Source organism: Brachyistius frenatus, unplaced genomic scaffold, assembly GCF_029030835.1.
Source record: "Brachyistius frenatus isolate BFR_SWC_R1_liver_20210118 unplaced genomic scaffold, ASM2903083v1 Contig_149, whole genome shotgun sequence".
Taxonomy (NCBI): Eukaryota; Metazoa; Chordata; class Actinopteri; family Embiotocidae; genus Brachyistius; species Brachyistius frenatus.
The window spans coordinates 535748-553760 of record NW_027210748.1 but is presented as its reverse complement, the minus strand read 5'-3'; the positions used below and the strand labels follow the sequence as shown (position 1 = coordinate 553760).

At 39.7% G+C, this 18013-nt stretch overlaps 2 protein-coding genes across 2 annotated transcripts in view; one reads left to right on the top strand and one right to left on the bottom strand.

Moving 5' to 3' along the window:
- Positions 1–727: 727 nt before the first annotated feature.
- On the bottom strand, positions 728–11658 carry dnai4 (dynein axonemal intermediate chain 4). Its single transcript, XM_069715897.1, has 17 exons — positions 11589–11658; positions 11331–11499; positions 10126–10289; positions 9703–9809; positions 9294–9450; positions 8929–9068; positions 6708–6872; positions 6342–6527; positions 6004–6158; positions 5083–5169; positions 4781–4932; positions 4536–4693; positions 3779–3903; positions 3542–3640; positions 2091–2317; positions 1847–2000; positions 728–1718 (listed from the first exon to the last, which is right to left on the bottom strand). The coding sequence occupies exons 1-17, from the start codon at positions 11645–11647 to the stop codon at positions 1674–1676; spliced, it is 2349 nt and encodes a 782-aa protein (XP_069571998.1). The 5' UTR covers positions 11648–11658; the 3' UTR covers positions 728–1673.
- An 817-nt stretch (positions 11659–12475) lies between these two features.
- The window catches only part of fam151a (family with sequence similarity 151 member A), a 12207-nt gene continuing 6669 nt past the window's right edge, over positions 12476–18013 (top strand). The window contains 8 exon segments of the mRNA XM_069715892.1: positions 12476–12507; positions 12623–12795; positions 14686–14736; positions 14739–14825; positions 14997–15146; positions 15226–15388; positions 15505–15562; positions 16870–16959. Of these exon segments, the coding sequence (XP_069571993.1) occupies positions 12476–12507; positions 12623–12795; positions 14686–14736; positions 14739–14825; positions 14997–15146; positions 15226–15388; positions 15505–15562; positions 16870–16959 (804 nt within the window).

The window sequence follows — 18013 nt, the reverse complement described above, 5'->3', positions numbered from 1 at the left end:
TTCAGGTTTTGGAGCAACATTTTGACCCTAGGACAACGGGAGGGTTAAATAATTAGTCCACTGCAAGGAAAATCATATTGGCATAGATGACAAGCAACTGTCATTCTGTCCAGGACTGTCCAGCGAATTCAGCTCAAGAGCAGACTGACTGATGCAAAAACACGTCTCGGTTATTAACGACTATGAATTTTGCATCATGACAAAGACTGCATGAATATATGTCTGAAAGGTGAAGTTGAACTGGAAGTAGACCTTTTAATTCTGATAAGGACACAAGTAAATCTGGTCCTTCCGTAACACCCGACCCTCCAAGGAATGACTCAAAGAGAAGAAATGGGGTTTATGGGATGGCCTGGTCAAGGCTTTAAATGATTCCCACTGAAATGCTCTTTTGCATCGAAGTATGGTGAAAAATATCAGCGAGCCGATATCAGAGACTGGTAGAAAACCTTTGCAATATGCCTGCACAAGTTATTTCTGTTAAAGGGGTCAATACTAACCTCTGAGGCCAACCGCATACTTAAAGAAGAACATTACATCTACTTATATTTTAGTTCAGTAAAGAATTGAAAGGCTGATTTTCCTTGTGGTGTCATTTAAGTATCAACATTATCTGTAGGCAGGGTTTTAAAGAAGATCTCTTGTTGGCTTGTTCAATTCTGTCAAAAAAGACAATAATTTATGAGACCAGCCTATTTATTACATGACTGTATGTGGTGCCTTTTTTTTTTGAGAATGATAATAATTCATCTTTGACAGAAAGTTTTATTGGTTCAAAACACTGAGACAAAAAAACAAAGAACAGTGACACACTGAACGATGGAGGCCCAGGTTTGTTGAGTATATATATTGCCAGATAAACTTCAGCGGTGTGTCACGTTTTCAGGGGGTTTGGACTCAAATGCTCAACAACAATAAGTAAAGTTTGACACCTTTTCTGGTTCCCACCATTTTACAGAATTTGATAAAAGGTTTGTTCAGAAGCTCACAAAAGTCCAGACCTTGATCCAAAAAACCACAAAGGGAAAACAAAGTCCAAAAAAATTTAAGTTAAAGAAAAGTAAAAGTATTAGAAATAGTCACCAGAATAATAGATGTAGTTATATGCAATAATAATAATAATAATAATAATAATGGGAAGTGTGGGTGAGAAATGTCTTAAAGGCAACAAACCCAGCAGCAGGAAGAGAAACTACCAGGAAACAGGACCAGAAGATGAAGAGATTTTGTATTTCTGCACCTGAATTATATTCCTGACTGTACACAGAACAGAAAAATATCATTTTAGAATTTTTGTTTTAATAAGCATAAGAAGAAGATGAGAAAACATAACAGTCGAGGGGCTAAATACAATGTGAAAAACATTATCAATACACTATTGCTTGATTTTTAAACATCTTATTAAATGCTAATTATTTTATTCTTCATAATGAAAAAGAGTATTTAATATCTTTCATTTATATATGTATGGATTTTGTCTACATTATTTGTTGCTTGGGACACTTTTAGGACTCTTGGGTTTCTAAACTACTGTTACAAAAGAGCAGAAACTGACCTCTAAGGTTCAAGAACGCCCTAAAAGTTTGGACAGGTTGTTCATTTTTATTGCTTATACATATGTTTGTCTGACAGAAGCCCAGTTGGACGAGATGAACGGCATAAATGTCTGTTTTTTATCTGGAAACTGAAGAGTGAAGGATGTCCTCCAGAACATCCACCTGAAAGAAGAGAGACATCCTGAGACTTTAACTTTGTACTGCACACATCAACACAGCGGTTAAAATGTGTTCCTCTACTGTAGTATTTGCATGACGTGTCTATGAAGCCAACTGTTCCTGTGTTTTACCTGGCTGCCTTCTCCCACGCTGAGGTTCCTGAGCTGGAACACGGTGACCTGTCCGTCAGCGTTTCCAACCACAACGCAATCAGTCTGTGGGGCGAACAGCAGCGAGGTCATCGTCACACCGGCGGCAGCAGGCTGCACGATCACAGGGTCCAGACTGCAGGAGAGACGTGCATTGATGAACATAGAGACACAAACTGAGACAGAGAGCAGAGTAGTCAGATTGTCCCCCCTCAGTCCGACATACATGCTTGAGTTCAGGTCCCAGATCTCCAGCTGTTCCTCGTTAACGGCTCCGAATACCGTGGCCCACTTCGGGGACCACTTGACGTCGCACACGGCCGTCTGGGTTGAGGCGAAGCTCAGCACGGGGTTCAGCTGGTCCTGCTTCCACAGCTGGATGGTCCAATCAGAAGAGCAGCTCAGGAACACGTCAGGATCGAGTGGACACCATGTGATGCAGTTCACAGGACACTGAGAGGGAGCGAGAGGTCGACACTACTGAGAAACTCTCTTTAATCAGCCCCGATTAACAGGACACAGACTGGAATAACAAGTGGTCAAAAAAATTACATTTCAGCATCAAAAAACATAAATGTAATTTTAGTAATCTTGTTTTGTTTTCCTTTTCCAATATCAAAGTTTCACTATTGAGTGTTCACTGTAAAATGTTTATGACGAGACTTAAGGCCGAATAGTTGAATGATTTTCTTATCTTAAAAAACATTTTCAAAGCCCTCAAATCTGAATCCTTCACACTGACCTGCTCTGTTATCTTTTTCATTGGGGCATTTCTTCCTTTCGCAGCATATTGCCGCTCTCAACTGGTTCTATATGTGAGACATTGGCGGTTCACTTTTTTCATGTCTGAAAGATGACCAGGGTTTTCAGGTAAGCGTCAGTTTCATTAACCAACAGGTAAGATTCTTTAACATGAAGTCTCACATGGCGCTACAACAGGTGAGGTAGGGCTACGTGTGTCCTACGTCACGACCTTTGATATGAGCGGCAATCAAAAAGTTCCAAGAATGCAGCACAATAATGCATGTTGAGAAGAGGGAAGCAATTACTTTTATGCATAACTATTGAATGTTTTTTTTCGCTCAATCAACATCACCTGAGTTTCCTGTGTTTCTGACCACTGGTATTTGAGTGCACATACATTTTTGAAAGGCCTCAAAAAGCCCACGACAATGGCAGCGTGTTTTAAATGGCATTGAGATTTCAAGAGGGACAGAATGTCCGAGACGTGAGAGGCCTCGTCAGGTCCGTTGCGCACCAATAATTTGTTTCTCACTGTTGACTGTCAACACAAAGTTGGACTGTGACGTCTTGAGGAGTTTGAGGGAAGCAAACGACCAGAAGTTTGGCGCTTGGGTGCTTCAAAAAATAGAGAACAAAGAAGTCTTTGATCGCCCTTCATATAAGTTTTCACTTTCAAGTTATATAGTGTGCCTCTAAACCATACAAACACACACACACACACACACACACACACACACACACACACACACACACACACACACACACACACACACACACACACACACACACACACACACACAGGATACTCTGCTCATATCCTTGAACTCACAACCACTCTGGACTGTACAACTACAGAGTACATGAAACCTCAACGGATCTTTTCAGAGGGATATTTGGCTCTTGTGTCTTGTGTGGTGTCTTTTTTGTCCTCACCAGGTGTTTTCTGTATGTCTCCAGAAACTGCTGACTGTTGGAACAGGAGCACTTGTGGATGAGACCCTCCCACGTCCCAGTCAAGTAGATACTGGAGTCCTGCCAGATAAAATGTACCACAGGAGAGGAGAGGGATGGATGATGACAACGACAGGAAAGGATTTGATTTCAGTTTTTATAGCAGAACAGCTACTTTTGGCTGAATGGAAAAGATATCGTGAATTTCTCTGAACTTACTTTTGGATGGAAGTCAAAACACAAACCAGGAGAAAGTGCTGACAGAACACTTTCTGTCATCTTCTCTGTCGTGTTGACTCCTGCCTTCCTCTTTGTATTATCAATCCTCTTGATCTTCATCAGGTCTATACCAAAAACATAAATAAATAAATAGATTCTATCATTCTGAATGGTTTTATTAGTTTAACAACACACCTAAATAGTTCACGTAAGCTGGTCGTTCCACCGCTTTGGTCCAGACTAAAATATTGCAATAAATGTTTGAAATATTTTGAATTTGAAGTGATTATCTGACTTGTCATGTAGCATCATCAGCAGTTTGATATTTCGTTTCAGAATAAAATGCCTTGACAGCTATTGGATGGATTCATTACGGTCTTCCTTCCTCAGAGGGAGGCGAGTTAAAGCTGGTGATCCTGTAATGTTTCATGTCGTATAATCATCAGGTCAAATATTTCAGTTATGACCAAGTAACTGCAAAACTAGCCTCAGCTGTACATTGACATAAATAGCAAGCCACAGCATGCAAACACTCAAATCTAGTGAGGTGCATATGGTGTCCATATCTAATGAATATCAGCATATCGCAAGCATGTTGTGACTTGTATGTTGGAAATGCACCCCCACAGAGGTTTTGTGAAAAGGTTACAGTGACACTTTGTTTACATCGGCGTCTATGTGTACTCTGAGAGATATTATCTCTTTTGCATATCAAGCAGCAGACAATCTTAAAGCCTGCTGCTGCTGAGAACAGTACCGATGCCGTCAAGGCTGTTGTTGAAGACGAACCACTTGCTGACCCGGCCGTCCGCCCCCACAGAGAAGAGAGCTTCCACCTTCTCTTCGGTTAAGCTCAGCTCCTGCTGAATCCACCTGAGCTGCCACACTGGTCCCAGGTGCCTGTTGGGACATTCACTGCACAAAAGCACACCGAAATAAACATCATGAGTGACACTCAGTTCAAGTTCAGCATGAAGAAACAAACACACACACTCTCCTTACTAGCTGCTGATGATCTGCGACTTGTCTTGACTCTGCACGTTATAGATAGCTATGCTGCCATCGTGCATCCCCACAGCCAGCTGACTGGGGATGCTGGCTGAGAAATCCAGAGAAGTCACAGCACTGTCGCAGTGGATGATACGGTCAGGCCACTGCAGAGGGAGGAAATATACACATACATAACAGCTGGCACTCACGCATGAACTAAATCCTGCATGCACCTGAAGAGATGTCAAACACTGGAAGACTATCTCTAAAAAGAAATAGACATAATTTTTTTTTACAAAAATAAAAAGTCACACCATGGTGTTTTTGAGGGACCAGCAGCACACCAGACCTGGTCTCTGGTTCCCGGGGTCAGACTCACCATAACCCACCGCCAGCAGGTCCTAGCACAGAGTCCAGCACATTTAGATGTTTAGGTGAAGTGACATGATGACAAACGACTGAAGTAGCAGGATCATAAAAGATAAATATAAATGTTTAAATGTATAAATGTTGGCCGACAGAATAATACAAGTTTCAGACCAACTCGTGTTACTCTGTTACCTGGCATTGATTATCGTGATTAACTTATAGTAGCATGTTAACAACAGGCACAATATTAATCTGGCCTTTTCCACATTTCTCCACAAACATTGATCAATAAACATTACAGGAAGTGAAAAACGCTGTCAGCTTGGCTTTAGTTCTAAACGTGAGGATTACACAGAGCCCTCCAAAATCAAATTAATTCAAATGCATGTAACCCAAGTGCTGATTGCAGGATCCCCAAAGAGCCAGTTAGGTAACCTGAGCTAAATTAATCCATTCCACTTTTTCCTGTTTCTTCTATTTCAAAAATTTGTTTTGATACTTCAACATATGCTTAAATCAGTTTGTAAATCTGGAAAAAGTAACCTCATGGTGCTAAAAACTAATTAACCTATTTCACAGCCTCTGCAGCCCCAGACTACAGCAAAATCATACAATTTAAAGATGAATTTATTAAACTAGCTCATCAGTTCAAATGAGTTGTGGATACCATGTTTTCCTCATGCCCTTCAGACTGAAACACAGTGACTTTTAAATATTTTTAAATTAAATTTAAATTACATTTTATTAACTTTAGTTGCACAGTTTAGTTGGAAGCATCCCAACTTCAACTCCTTTTTTTCTAAAAATCCTCTCTCTGTAATTAAAGTGTTTGTAGGGCAGCCTATTTGTTCCCTGCCATCTGTTACCAGATGCTTCTTGTTCCAGGCCATGCTGCTGACTCTTTGTCCTCTGGTGAGCTCACAGCTGAAAACCCAGAGACAATCCAGGGCTGGAGAATCCAAACTCTCTGAATCCCCCTCTACCTTTCCGGTGGTCTTGAGCTTCACCGGACCGTCTGGGTCTGACAAAATCATCACATTGGTGCTCAGTCATTACATTTCATCCATTAGTACATAAAACCTTTTTATTGGACCTCACCAGGCACTGGGACACAATGCGTGTCTCAGGCATGACGTGCAAATGACCTGTTTTTTTTTTAACCTGCATGTATCAGAGCTTCTGAAGTGAAAACAACAACACCTACCTGGTAGCAGGGGCAGCTGTCTGTAAGCAGCCAACTGAGGTTGGAAGCTGTTTTGCAGGATGTTTCTCTCCATGACTTGTAAGCACTGTTGGAATTTTTCTGACAGCATGAACAGCTGCAAGTCTGGCTCAGTGTTTAAACTGTTCCCGAGCGCTTCCACTTCTTTCAGCGAGCTGGAAGCACTGACTGAGGAGAAATATGTTTGGGAAAATACACGTCTGTTATTGAAAAACTACCCTGACTGAACGGTAAAAGTGTTCAAACTAACAATTGACATCACTCCAGTTAGGAGTTAAAGCTTTTTTAATGGCTGTGTGAATAATAGAAGTTAGCAGCCTTTTTGGAGCAGTTATCCCTCATTGTTACCTGTACTGGCGGTGCTGCCCACCGACATGCTCCTCTCAGTACCTCTGCTGGACTCGACTGAAACTTCTGGGCCGTGAGGCTTCTTCGGTTCAGACCTGCCCTCTGTTGTTTCCTGCTCAGGGCTGCAGAAAGTTTCATACATGTCCCAGGTGGTAATAGTCATGGCTGTGGACATTAAAACATTGTAAAAGATTGTCCACTTTGAAAATCCTAATTGTGCACAAAGGGATAAGGTGAAATATTAATTCAATGTTAAAACTGATATTAAACCAAAAGTTAAAAAGCTTCAAGTGAATAAATGGTTACCACAATTAGTCAACAAGTTGTTGAAATAGCTAAAGTAATGAAAAATAGGTTAAAAAAAAATAACATTTTGAATCAGTAACTTAAATTGTTATTATAGTAAATGCTGAAAAAAGTAGTGGCTACTGGATAAAATAGACTAAAAGTCATTAAAGACAATTACAACCCCACTTCCAAAACGCTGTATAAAATGTAAATACAAACAGAATGTGATGATTTGCAAATCATGTAAACACATATCCAAAACATATCCAAAAACATGCACCTCAGGTCAGGTTACCTGGCGCCGCGCTAGTGGCAGCCTGTTGCAGCAGCTCCCCCCTGAGAGCCCCCCTGCTGTAGTGAAGAAATTTCCCCTCGGGGATTAATAAAGTGAAATAAATAAAAATAATTAAAAAAAATATTTCATTGAAAATAGAACAAAGACAAAATATCAAATGTTAAAACTGAGAAATTGTATTGTTTTTGTAAATATATGCTCATTTGATGCCAGAAACACATTTAAAAAAAGTTGGGACACAAAAGGCAACAAAAGATGTGTGATGCAAAATTTAAAAAAAAAAAAAAAAACTGGTAGAACATCTCACAACTAATGAGGTTAATTGGTTCACCACTCTGTGGGATTTCATCGTGTACGGTACTTAAAATCATTAAAAGTTTCAGAGAATCAGGAAAAAACTTTTTACGCAAAGGACAAGGCTGATAATCAATATTGAATGGTGGTGATCTTCAGGCAGCCCTGCATTAAAAACACACATTATTCTGTAGTGGGAATCACTGCATGTGCTCAGGAACACTTGTGAAAACCATCATTTGTGAACACAGTTCATCGCTGCGTCCACAAATGATGTTAAAACTCTCCACAGAAGAAACGAGATAGAAACATGATCCAGAAACACCGCCGCCTTCTCTGGACCGAGATCATTGAAGATGGACTGAGCTGAAGTGGGTAGCTTGAACATCTGGAAGGAAGCATTAATGCTGAATGATATATTCAGGTTTTGGAGCAACATATGCTGCCATCCAGACAATGTTTCTTTCAGGGAAGGTCTTGTTTATTTCAGCAAAATAATGTCAAACCCTATTTTGCACGTATTCCAACAGCATGGCTCAATAGTAGAAGAGTCCGGCTGATAAACTGGCCTCCTGCAGTCCAGACCTGTCAATCATTGAAAACACTGGTGCAAAAATGAAACAGAAAAATATAACAAAGGAAACCTGAGACAAAGGGAACTGTCGAGAAGCTGAACTATATCAGGCAAGAGTGGGACAATATTTCACTTTTAAAACTCCAACAACTGGTCTCCTCAGTTCTCAAGTATCCACAGAGAGCTTGTTAAAAGAAGAGGTTATCCAACACAGTGGTAAACATGTTCCTGAGAACTGTTGCTGGCATCAAAGTCAAAATGAGCATATATTTTCCAAAAAACGATAAGATTAAAAGTTTTAAAAAAGTTTCAACATTTAATATGTTGTCTTTGTTCTGTTTTCCATAAAATATGGGTTTTACATGATTTGAAAATAATCACAATCTGTTTTTATTTACATTTTACACAGCGTCCTGACTTTTGGGGAAATAGGGTTGTAGTTAGCCAAAAGTAATGAATAAATGGTTAAAAATATTTAGCTAAAACATTAACAAGTGGTAAACTGGATCTATATATATATATATCTTTAATTTTCTATCATTAGAAAAGAGTTGACTAATATTCAGTTAAATGAGTTAAAATCATGTCCCAGGGGGCCAAAAACACATCTGCAGATAAAAGCTAACAAGGTTTAAATCAAGCTGCCAAAAAAAAAAATGCGCTTCTAATATTAAACTGTAAAGAAAAAACACTGATCAGCTTGCCTGGTATTCACTTTAACAAACTTGTAAAAGTCACTGAAAACAGTAAAACAAACAGTGGAGTCTAACCTGCGTCCACCATGACCGTGGTGTCACTCTGGACATGTTTGTTTTTAGTCGCTCCATTCAGTGTCTGCATTGATCGATCCACATACTTGTCGTTGCTAATTTTGTTCCTACAGAGCTCAGCGTACTGATTGTTCCTCTCTCTGTGAAAACAAGGTGGTGACAACAGCTTGTTCTGACCAAAAAAATACACATTAGCTTTCTCATCAATAAATAAATGCCAGAGTCACTTTCTGCCAAACGATGTGTGCCCCAGTAAGTTCCATAGAGGGAAAGTTTTGTCTTGTAGTAACAGCACACTTAAACTTGCCCTTGTACATATTTCAGCGTGAGTAAATTAGTTACAAATATCAGGAAGTATCACTCACTTGATAGCTTCTGCATCATCAGCATCCACAGACACAACGGTGCTGGGTATGTCCAGCAGTGAGATGATGTCTGTCTCAGTGGTGAAGACATCCAGGAGCTCTTTCAGCACATCTTCTGTCACCTGTTCTTCCACAGCCTCCCTTTTCCCCTTCACCTCTGGCAGGAAAAGACATGAAAGACTAAATGTATTTTAACCAAATACACAGAATAAATATTGACGCTCTCTGACATGATAAAAGGTGGTAGAACGAATGTACATTCCAAGGCATGTATTTAAATGATTTATGCTCAGGACCAAAATTAATGATGGAACGCAAATAATGAATAAAGTGATCAAAGGGCATAGACAGCGCAGAAACAGCCTACATGCAGCGTATATAAATATATATTAAAACATTTGTGATTAACCTGGGAAGGTGATGGTCAAGTCCCGTTTGGAAAATGCATCCTCAATCTCCTCATTCACAGACTCTATGGTGGACTGGCTGGATATTCTGCTGCTACCGAACACCGACCTGGAAAACAGAGTAAAAATATGTGGTCGCTTCAGAAATTCTTTTCATGACATCACTTTTTGGACACTTTGTGTTGTAGATTTTAAACAGGTAAGGCTGTCATTTTTGCCCATCAATCTGCACACAATCACCCAAAATGACAAACTGATAACATGTTTAGACTGACTGGGAACTAACCTCAAGTTAACTTTCTAAAGATGGAGTGGTGACAGACTGGATCTACTGAATGGGCTGATTGCAGAGTGGCTGCAGGTGGGGCAGGTCCAGTAACTGTGTGACCATCAGCTCAGCTGGTAAAGACAACGTGCTGTGTTACCTGAAGAAAGGCATGGTGAAACTGCCCGTGGCCATCGTCTGTTCTGATGCTGATCCAGCAGAGATTTCGTCCAGAAGGAACCTGCTGGCTTTGGCCGGCGCCGCTCCTGGATCCGCCTGGTGGAGCGGCTCAGGAGTGACGTCATTGCCTTCTTCATCAAACACCTGCAAACAAGAAAACAATTGGCCACTAACCAAAAATAGCCCATTAAGTTCTGCTGCTAATTGCAAATTTGAGGTTCTTGTACTTGACAATGTATCCTCAATCTGTTCCCTCCCTGACTCTGTGGCAGACTGGCTGGATGTTCTGCTGCTACCTGATATGGACCTGGAAAAAAATGTCAGTTAAACGCGTGATAACACATACAGTCGTGTGAGAAACTATTTTGATGACTTTATGATTTGTACAGTTTGTGTTGTAGATTTTAAAAACATCAAACTGCCATTTTTGCCCATCAAATCTGCACACAGTCACCCGCAAGTCTAATTCTACTCCACTGTATTTTACAGGCAGAGTACTTTTTACACAACAATTTATTTGATCGCTCATAAAATGCATTGCTTTGTTACAGATAATCACAACATCTGAAATGCTTGATGGATTCATCTATAAGACTCACAGAAAATCAGCTGCCAGTATTTTGATTACCCTCCAAAAACAGGTTAAACACACATTTCATTGGGTTGAAATGTGTGTACAAGAGCCACCCGTAGGAGCATCTCTGAGCTTGGAAAAATTATATATATAAATAAAGATGGATGGACGGACAGACAGGTAGGTAGGTAGGTAGGTAGGTAGGTAGGTAGGTAGGTAGGTAGGTAGGTAGGTAGGTAGGTAGGTAGGTAGGTAGGTAGGTAGGTAGGTAGGTAGGTAGGTAGCTAGATAGATAGATAGATAGATAGATAGATAGATAGATAGATAGATAGATGGATGGATGGATAGATGGAGATAGGATAGGATAGGATAGGATAGGATAGATGGATGGATAGATAGATAGATAGATAGATAGATAGATAGATAGATAGATAGATAGATAGATAGATAGATAGATAGATAGATAGATAGATAGATAGATAGATAGATAGATAGATAGATAGATAGATAGATAGATAGATAGATAGATAGATAGATAGATGGATAGATAGATGGATGGATGGATGGATGGATGGATGGATGGATGGAAATGTCTGCTACTCCTAAATTACCCGAACAGCAGGTCTCGGAGTTTGAATGCTGCTCTTCTCCAGAACTTTGCTGCCGCCGCACAGACTGAAGCTCCTCCTGCTGGACGAACCGAGCACGCTGTTCGTGGGTCTGGAGCCTTGGTTGACGCCATGAGGGCCCGACAGGGAAATGTTTATCGCTCGAGAAGAACTACAAAGCAAAAAAATATGAAATGAGCACATACAGTTATAGCACGGCTACCCTGTTTATCACGACCATGCGACCGAGGAAACACGTACGGCCTCAGCACCAGAGTCCTTCTCGTCTTTTTTTCTTCTTTTGCCACCGGGGTAGACATTGTTGCGGCGCTGTTTGTTGCCCTGGCTTCCTAACTACGTTGCCAGGGCAACGTGACGCCGCGCGCCCCTGCTGGACAGGCAGACGGCAATCAGTCCAGATACAACGTGGACAACAAGGGTTAAACTGTGTAACAGATATTTAACTTATAAAGCCTTCATTTCCCGTTGATTATTAACATTGTCACTGACTTTGCACAAAACTTCAGAAGTTATTTAGATGCTGCAGACCACAGAATAAAGACAAAACATATTCTTGTTCCAACTTTCTGGCTCCTTTGGACTAATGACATAATTTAATAAATTCCTCCCTAATTAAGTGTAAACATATAGAGACGGAGATTTAAAGTCGGCTATATTTATCAAATAAACCCACGGATTCCAGTGGAGTTGCCTTTACAGTCTGTGGCTGTTACAGATACTGCAGCTCTGCTGACCCCTGCAATTTAGATTTTAGCAGCTCTACCTTATCTAAAAAATTATCTTGAGCTAAGGTTATCTCAGTGGCTGTAACGGGCGTACAGGGCGTGAGTGTATTATTATTTTATTATTATTAAAGAAGATGTAAGGGAAAAGTTTCCTTTTTAATAATGATGTTTGTGTTATTGAATCACACAGTCCACACGCTGCACTGCTACCCAGACTTCATACCTGCTTCGTTTTTGACCTTAGATAAAAGTCCTCCTGGATCTGTCACGGATAAAAGGGAAGAGTCGAGAGCGAAGAAAGCATGCACACCTTATCAGTGGAACCACTGTGGTCTCTGCTCTTTAGATAAGGTTCATAGTGTTGAAGCCTGAAGACATCAGAGAAACTTGGCAGACGAGACCATGACAGGAGAAGGAGAGTACAGTGAAAACAGGTTGGTGACAACCTTCATTCTGTAAAGACATTGCAGCCCTGTGTTGCTATAGTAAATGCACTCTTATGATTGCATAGACAGATGATTCTGCTGTGTTTTTGTTGTGCTTCTCCAGGATGAAGCCGCAGTGTAACTGTCAGGGTTTGGACGCAGGTCAAAAGACGAGTCAACATCTTTCCTCGGGCTGTCTAACCAAACAACACCTGAGAAGGATAGCGCTGGCTGTTAGTCTTGTCATCACATTGATTGTCATCACTGTCACTGCTGTGTGGCTCACCCAGAAGTCAGGTACATTCTTAGACATTTACATGTATGTTTCCATTATGTATCTTTATTTATGTTGAATAAGATTTCCATCAACTGTTGAAATGACCAAATACATTTACTCAAGTAAAGACACTTAAGTAACATTTTGAGGTACTTCTGCTTAACTTAACTAAATGCATTTACCACTACTTTGTACATAACCCCATACTAGTTTTATAACATAATTTTTTTAGGGCATTTTATGCCTTTAATAACAGTGACATTGCAGACAGACAGGAAAGGTGGGGAAAGAGTAGAGAAAAGAGCTGCAGGAATGGTCCAGCCCACAGTGAATCCATGGAGACTCACTGCTGACGGCCTTTGCATCCAAGTGGTATGCACCCTAACCACTTCCCTTTTCAGTCACCCATACTATTTATGTCCAGCTCAAAGAAAATCCCCAAATTATTGTTCAATTCTTGTACCCTTTCAAAAACAAATGGGTATGCTCATCTTTTCATTCATCATATTAAGAATCAGAATCAGAATCAGCTTTATTGGCCAGCTATGTTTACACGTGAGGAATTTGAGTCCAGTCATAATGTTATCTCTCAATGTGCAAACACATAAACAGACATATAAAAGTTATATTACATACTTACAGCTAAAAAAAAATACATATACACCTAAACAATGGTTGCACCTATAGTGCAAAGTCAGAGACTGTCAAACAAGCTCAATGTATTTTTCTCAAAATTGAGTTTTCTCAGTGAGTAACTGGGAATCCCTGAATGCAGCGAGTCAGTACTGTACGTCCAGCAGAACGTCACTGCTAAAAATACAGCTGATGAATTAAAGGAAACACTTGTCCACAAACTCTATGAGCAGAGATCTGGACTCTTGTAGACATGTCAGAGGTGTGTTTTCACATCTTTGAACAGCTGCCTGTATAGCTGCTGTGCTAACACAACATCAGATAAAAAAAACTTCAGGATGTCATTACTTCAAGCTTTGTTTGATTCCAGGGCTCAAAGTTCATGTGATAACACACACTTTTCATGTGAATGGGAGCAGGCATCAGTCATCACTAGGCAACCGCTCTTGTGAACTTCCTATTGACTATATCGGGAGAGTAAATGAACCCTTTGGAATAACCTGGTTTTCTGTATTAATCAATTTAAGCCACAAGTACAAACAAGCAATGTGCTCAAAGCCAAACCATTCTCATCTTTAGTGTCTTTATTGAACACAATACTACACATTTGCTTCAGGTTTCACTATGATTGTTAATTGTAGTCTTTTATGGATAAGAACAATGCATTGATTTGTGTGCTGTTAGTTGAAATATATTGTCATTGTTCATAATTATTTCTCAGATAAAGATTTGAACACAATTTAAGATATAAAATATATATATATATATATATATATATATATATATATATATATATATATATATATATATATATATATATATATATATTGTGTATTTGACACTACAAATGCAAAACAGAAAACCTGAATTAGGAAGTCTGGCAGGAGTTTAAAAGACGCAGGTGTTTGCCAGTAAGATTTTGACTTAGGGCTCTCTAAGATGAGCCAGATAATTAGATGATAATTTAGGGCTCATATTCGTTGATGTTGTGCTTTAGCAGCACAAATAACTCAATATTTGTTAATAATTACTAACTAAAATCCATGAATCGATGAAATACATAAACGTCCCTCTTTTTTGAATCGTCCTCCTCCACAATAACTTCCATATACTCCCTGATTTGTTCTTTTAAAACAAGGAACAATAATGAAGAGAATTCCAGTTCTTAAACAAATTTACCAAAAGTTTTTATTCTATTACCAATTTCAGATTAGAACAGCTGTTGAATGTAAAATATATTTGAGTATGAGCCTGTTTTTGTCTTGCCGTCCAATCAGGTTCTCCAGATCCTCTTCCCTCGTTTGCTACTGGTGGAGACATGCTGGACTTCCTGGTGACATCAGCAAACCCGATGGCCTGTTGGCTACCTGGTTTCACCGAGCCAACAGCAAGGAGGAAATGAACAAAGCTCTCACAAGTAAAAAAAAACAGCAACACACACACTTATACACAGAGACAATACTGAACTCTTTGACAGTGTTTGTGCCTGGAGCTGTGGAGTTCACATACTTTATTGAAGAATAGCAATATCCTACTTATAAAATATGTGTTTGGACAAAACCTGCACCCACTTCCCTGATCCTCTCAGGTGATGTCATGATCCTGGAGGCTGACGTCACCCTGGAGGGGTCTGGAACCCCCAATCAGAAGCCGGTCCCAATCATGGCTCAACCTCCTGACATCTTTAGTGACAACATTCTTGACCAGTGGCTGGATGCTGTGCTAGCCTCCAGAAAAGGTACGAAACAGACCAAGTCAGATCAGTCTTCATAATAGATTCCCTGAAAATGTTTTAATGCTTTTGCGTCTCCCTGCAGGCATGAAGTTGGACTTTAAATCTCTAAATTCAGTGGGTTTGTCATTGGACCTGCTCAGTCAAAAGAACAGTAGCAGAGGAATAAACAGGCCTTTGTGGCTCAATGCAGACATCCTCCAAGGTCCTAATTTACCAGGTTTCATGCCGACAGTCAATGGAACCAGGTGAGAAACCCTGCTTAGGTTTAGGTTTGGAGATACACTAATTTTCCATGTTGGGAGATCTGGAGGCAAGTAATGCTGAAATGCTAAAACTGTCTCTTTCCGTTCTCCTTTTCTAGATTTCTGGAGTTGGTTCAGGAGAAGTTTCCTGATGTGACGTTGTCTCCTGGATGGAAGGTATTGCATTTTCACAGTCTAAGAATCAGAACACAGAGTTTGTGTGCCAACCTGGAGCTCTTCAGCCAAACTGATTAAAGAGTTCAGGGGACATTAGTGTCAGTGGGCTGGTCCAGGGGTTCCCTGGTGGGCTGGTCGGTCTGTGGTTCCAACACTGTAGAGCTTAAGTCAAAGATTGTGTGGTATGTCACTATATATTTATGATATAATTAGTCCTACATACATTTATTGCAGTCTGAAAGTTTGACCTGAGGATGGTGCCAGATGAAAAGTTGACAGGATGACCAAAGTTAAATCCATTCAATAGTGGTTACGACATTTTATTTTAAAACCCTACATGTTAATGTGAGGGAGTATTTTTCTCTGTATTTTTTGCTCTTTCTATAGTAGATTATTCATTCATATTTGTAAAATGTTCCTGCCGTCAAGAAAAGGGAGTTTTACGTGTGTGACTTCATCATAATGTAAAGTCTATTAGCCGAGCAGGAGTGCATGGAAACACTAATGCACATATGCAGTAGGCTGCACAACACAGAAGCAAACCTAGAAACTCATTTACCAGGTGAGCGTTTTTCACTCAAATGGCTGCAGACTTTGAGTCCGATGTCCAGTTCTTTTAAATACTTCCAAGTTATGGGTTGATCAGCTCTGATTAAATATGAATAAATAACCAACCAGCTGTCAGATTTTGATTGTATTGTTGCTAAACCCTGATGGTGGACGGAGGTCGGTGACATCACCTTTTTTCTGCTTGAGTCCCACCCACTTTAATCAAGTGTGAAGACTACAGAGAAACATGAGAAATGCAGAGATTTCTAATGTGAAACAACTTTGACTGTTTCCATGTGGTTAAAGTCTCTCCTTTGGCATTGATCAAATCCTTAAACACTTGTCTCTGTTCATCAAAATTACATGATATGGAAAGCTTCACCCTGTACGTCAACAGGATTTATTTATTAGGTATGTGACATATAAAACCCAGGTTGTCTGAAGCTGCTTTTCCAACTGTCAATGCTCAGCCGCACTGGCTGTTTATATCAGTCCTGATCGAACTTGTAGCATATCAAAAAACACCACATGGACATGTTAAACACTTGATTTTCACTGGAGGGGCTCTTTGAAGACACTCTTTCCCTTTGCATCACCCTTAGGGACAAACCGTTTTGCCCAGCGGGTGGTCAGGATGGAAGAATAACACAGTAGTATCTACATTTTTCATGAAGACATCAGACAGTAAATAATCAGCGTGGAATTATTCTTATCTGAGTGTTTCTAATTTACAGTTAATATTGCCTTGTTTCTGACAGGTTGCCTACGCTCCGCCACTTTTCATTCAGTCATACTCCAGGACCATGGTGGAGGACATGTATGATATGATCAAGGATGTCCCCCAGAAGGTAAACAGGTGGAAAACATATTAAAACTGAGGGAGTTTCTCCAGATCAGATCAGCACTTTTTGGTCAGAGCTATTCATTTGCATATCAAAGTTAAACTCTTCCATTCAAAAAAGTCATATTGATATTTCAGCAAAGGTTTGACTGATTTAAATATGCTATCTATGATTACCACCAACAAACAAGAATACAAAGACCATCAGATCAGCCTTAGTAAGAAATCTGATGAATGAATTTACAGCAAGAAACAGAAAGTAATGCTGTTTCTACAGTGACAGGAACTAAAGATCTGAATGTACCAAAAAGACCGAAGAATCTTTTTTCTCTTTTTAATAGCATAGATATATAGAGTACACGTATTTAAAAACCTCATTGGTTTAAATTGCCCAGCTGTTCGGTTTGTTTGTTACAAATGGTAGATATGGATCAACGATACAGGATGCTTAGTTCCTTAATTCCTTCTCGAGGGATTTTAGAGAGACATACAATGCCATTAAGACGTCCTCTAAATATGAAATGTTTATATTTCCGAAATGCAGTTCAGCGGTTCAGTGAAAACACCTTTTCTTTTCTTTTTTTTGTCAGTTACATAAATGTTCAAGAGAAGGAACAAATCACAGACTATTGTTTTTATTGTATTTTACAAAATGTCCCAACTTAAAAAAGAAAGAGTTTTTTTCTTCACCTGATAATTAACTTAAATTAGCATAGCATCAACTGTCACTTTCATTCATACGTCAGTCCAGAGAAGAATTACTTACTGTGATGTGTCAAATTCAACACGTTTGGAACAGAGACCACCTTTGAACTAACAGATTAAGACCCATTTTGTTTTAGATATGGTTACATATGACTGCTAAAACTTATGGCATAGTCTGGACTGTGTGCTGATTGACAACTAAAATAGAAAGTCATTTGTTCATTATTAGCTGGAGAGGACGAGTAGCTACGTAACCACCGATGAACTTGACCTTGATATGTGACCACATGCAGCAGCTGCAGCTCAACGACAGTACTGAGATCTGTAATGAACCATCAGGGATGTATTTTTTTTTT

Excerpts from the sequence above, each read along its gene's own strand:
- dnai4 (XM_069715897.1), bottom strand. The coding sequence starts at position 11,647 with ATGTCTACCCCGGTGGCAAAAGAAGAAAAAAAGACGAGAAGGACTCTG. Across the intron at positions 9,451-9,702 it reads CTTGACCATCACCTTCCCAG|AGGTGAAGGGGAAAAGGGAG; the intron begins GTTAATCACAAA and ends TTTTCCTGCCAG. Across the intron at positions 6,873-8,928 it reads CACGGTCATGGTGGACGCAG|CCATGACTATTACCACCTGG; the intron begins GTTAGACTCCAC and ends TAATGTCCACAG.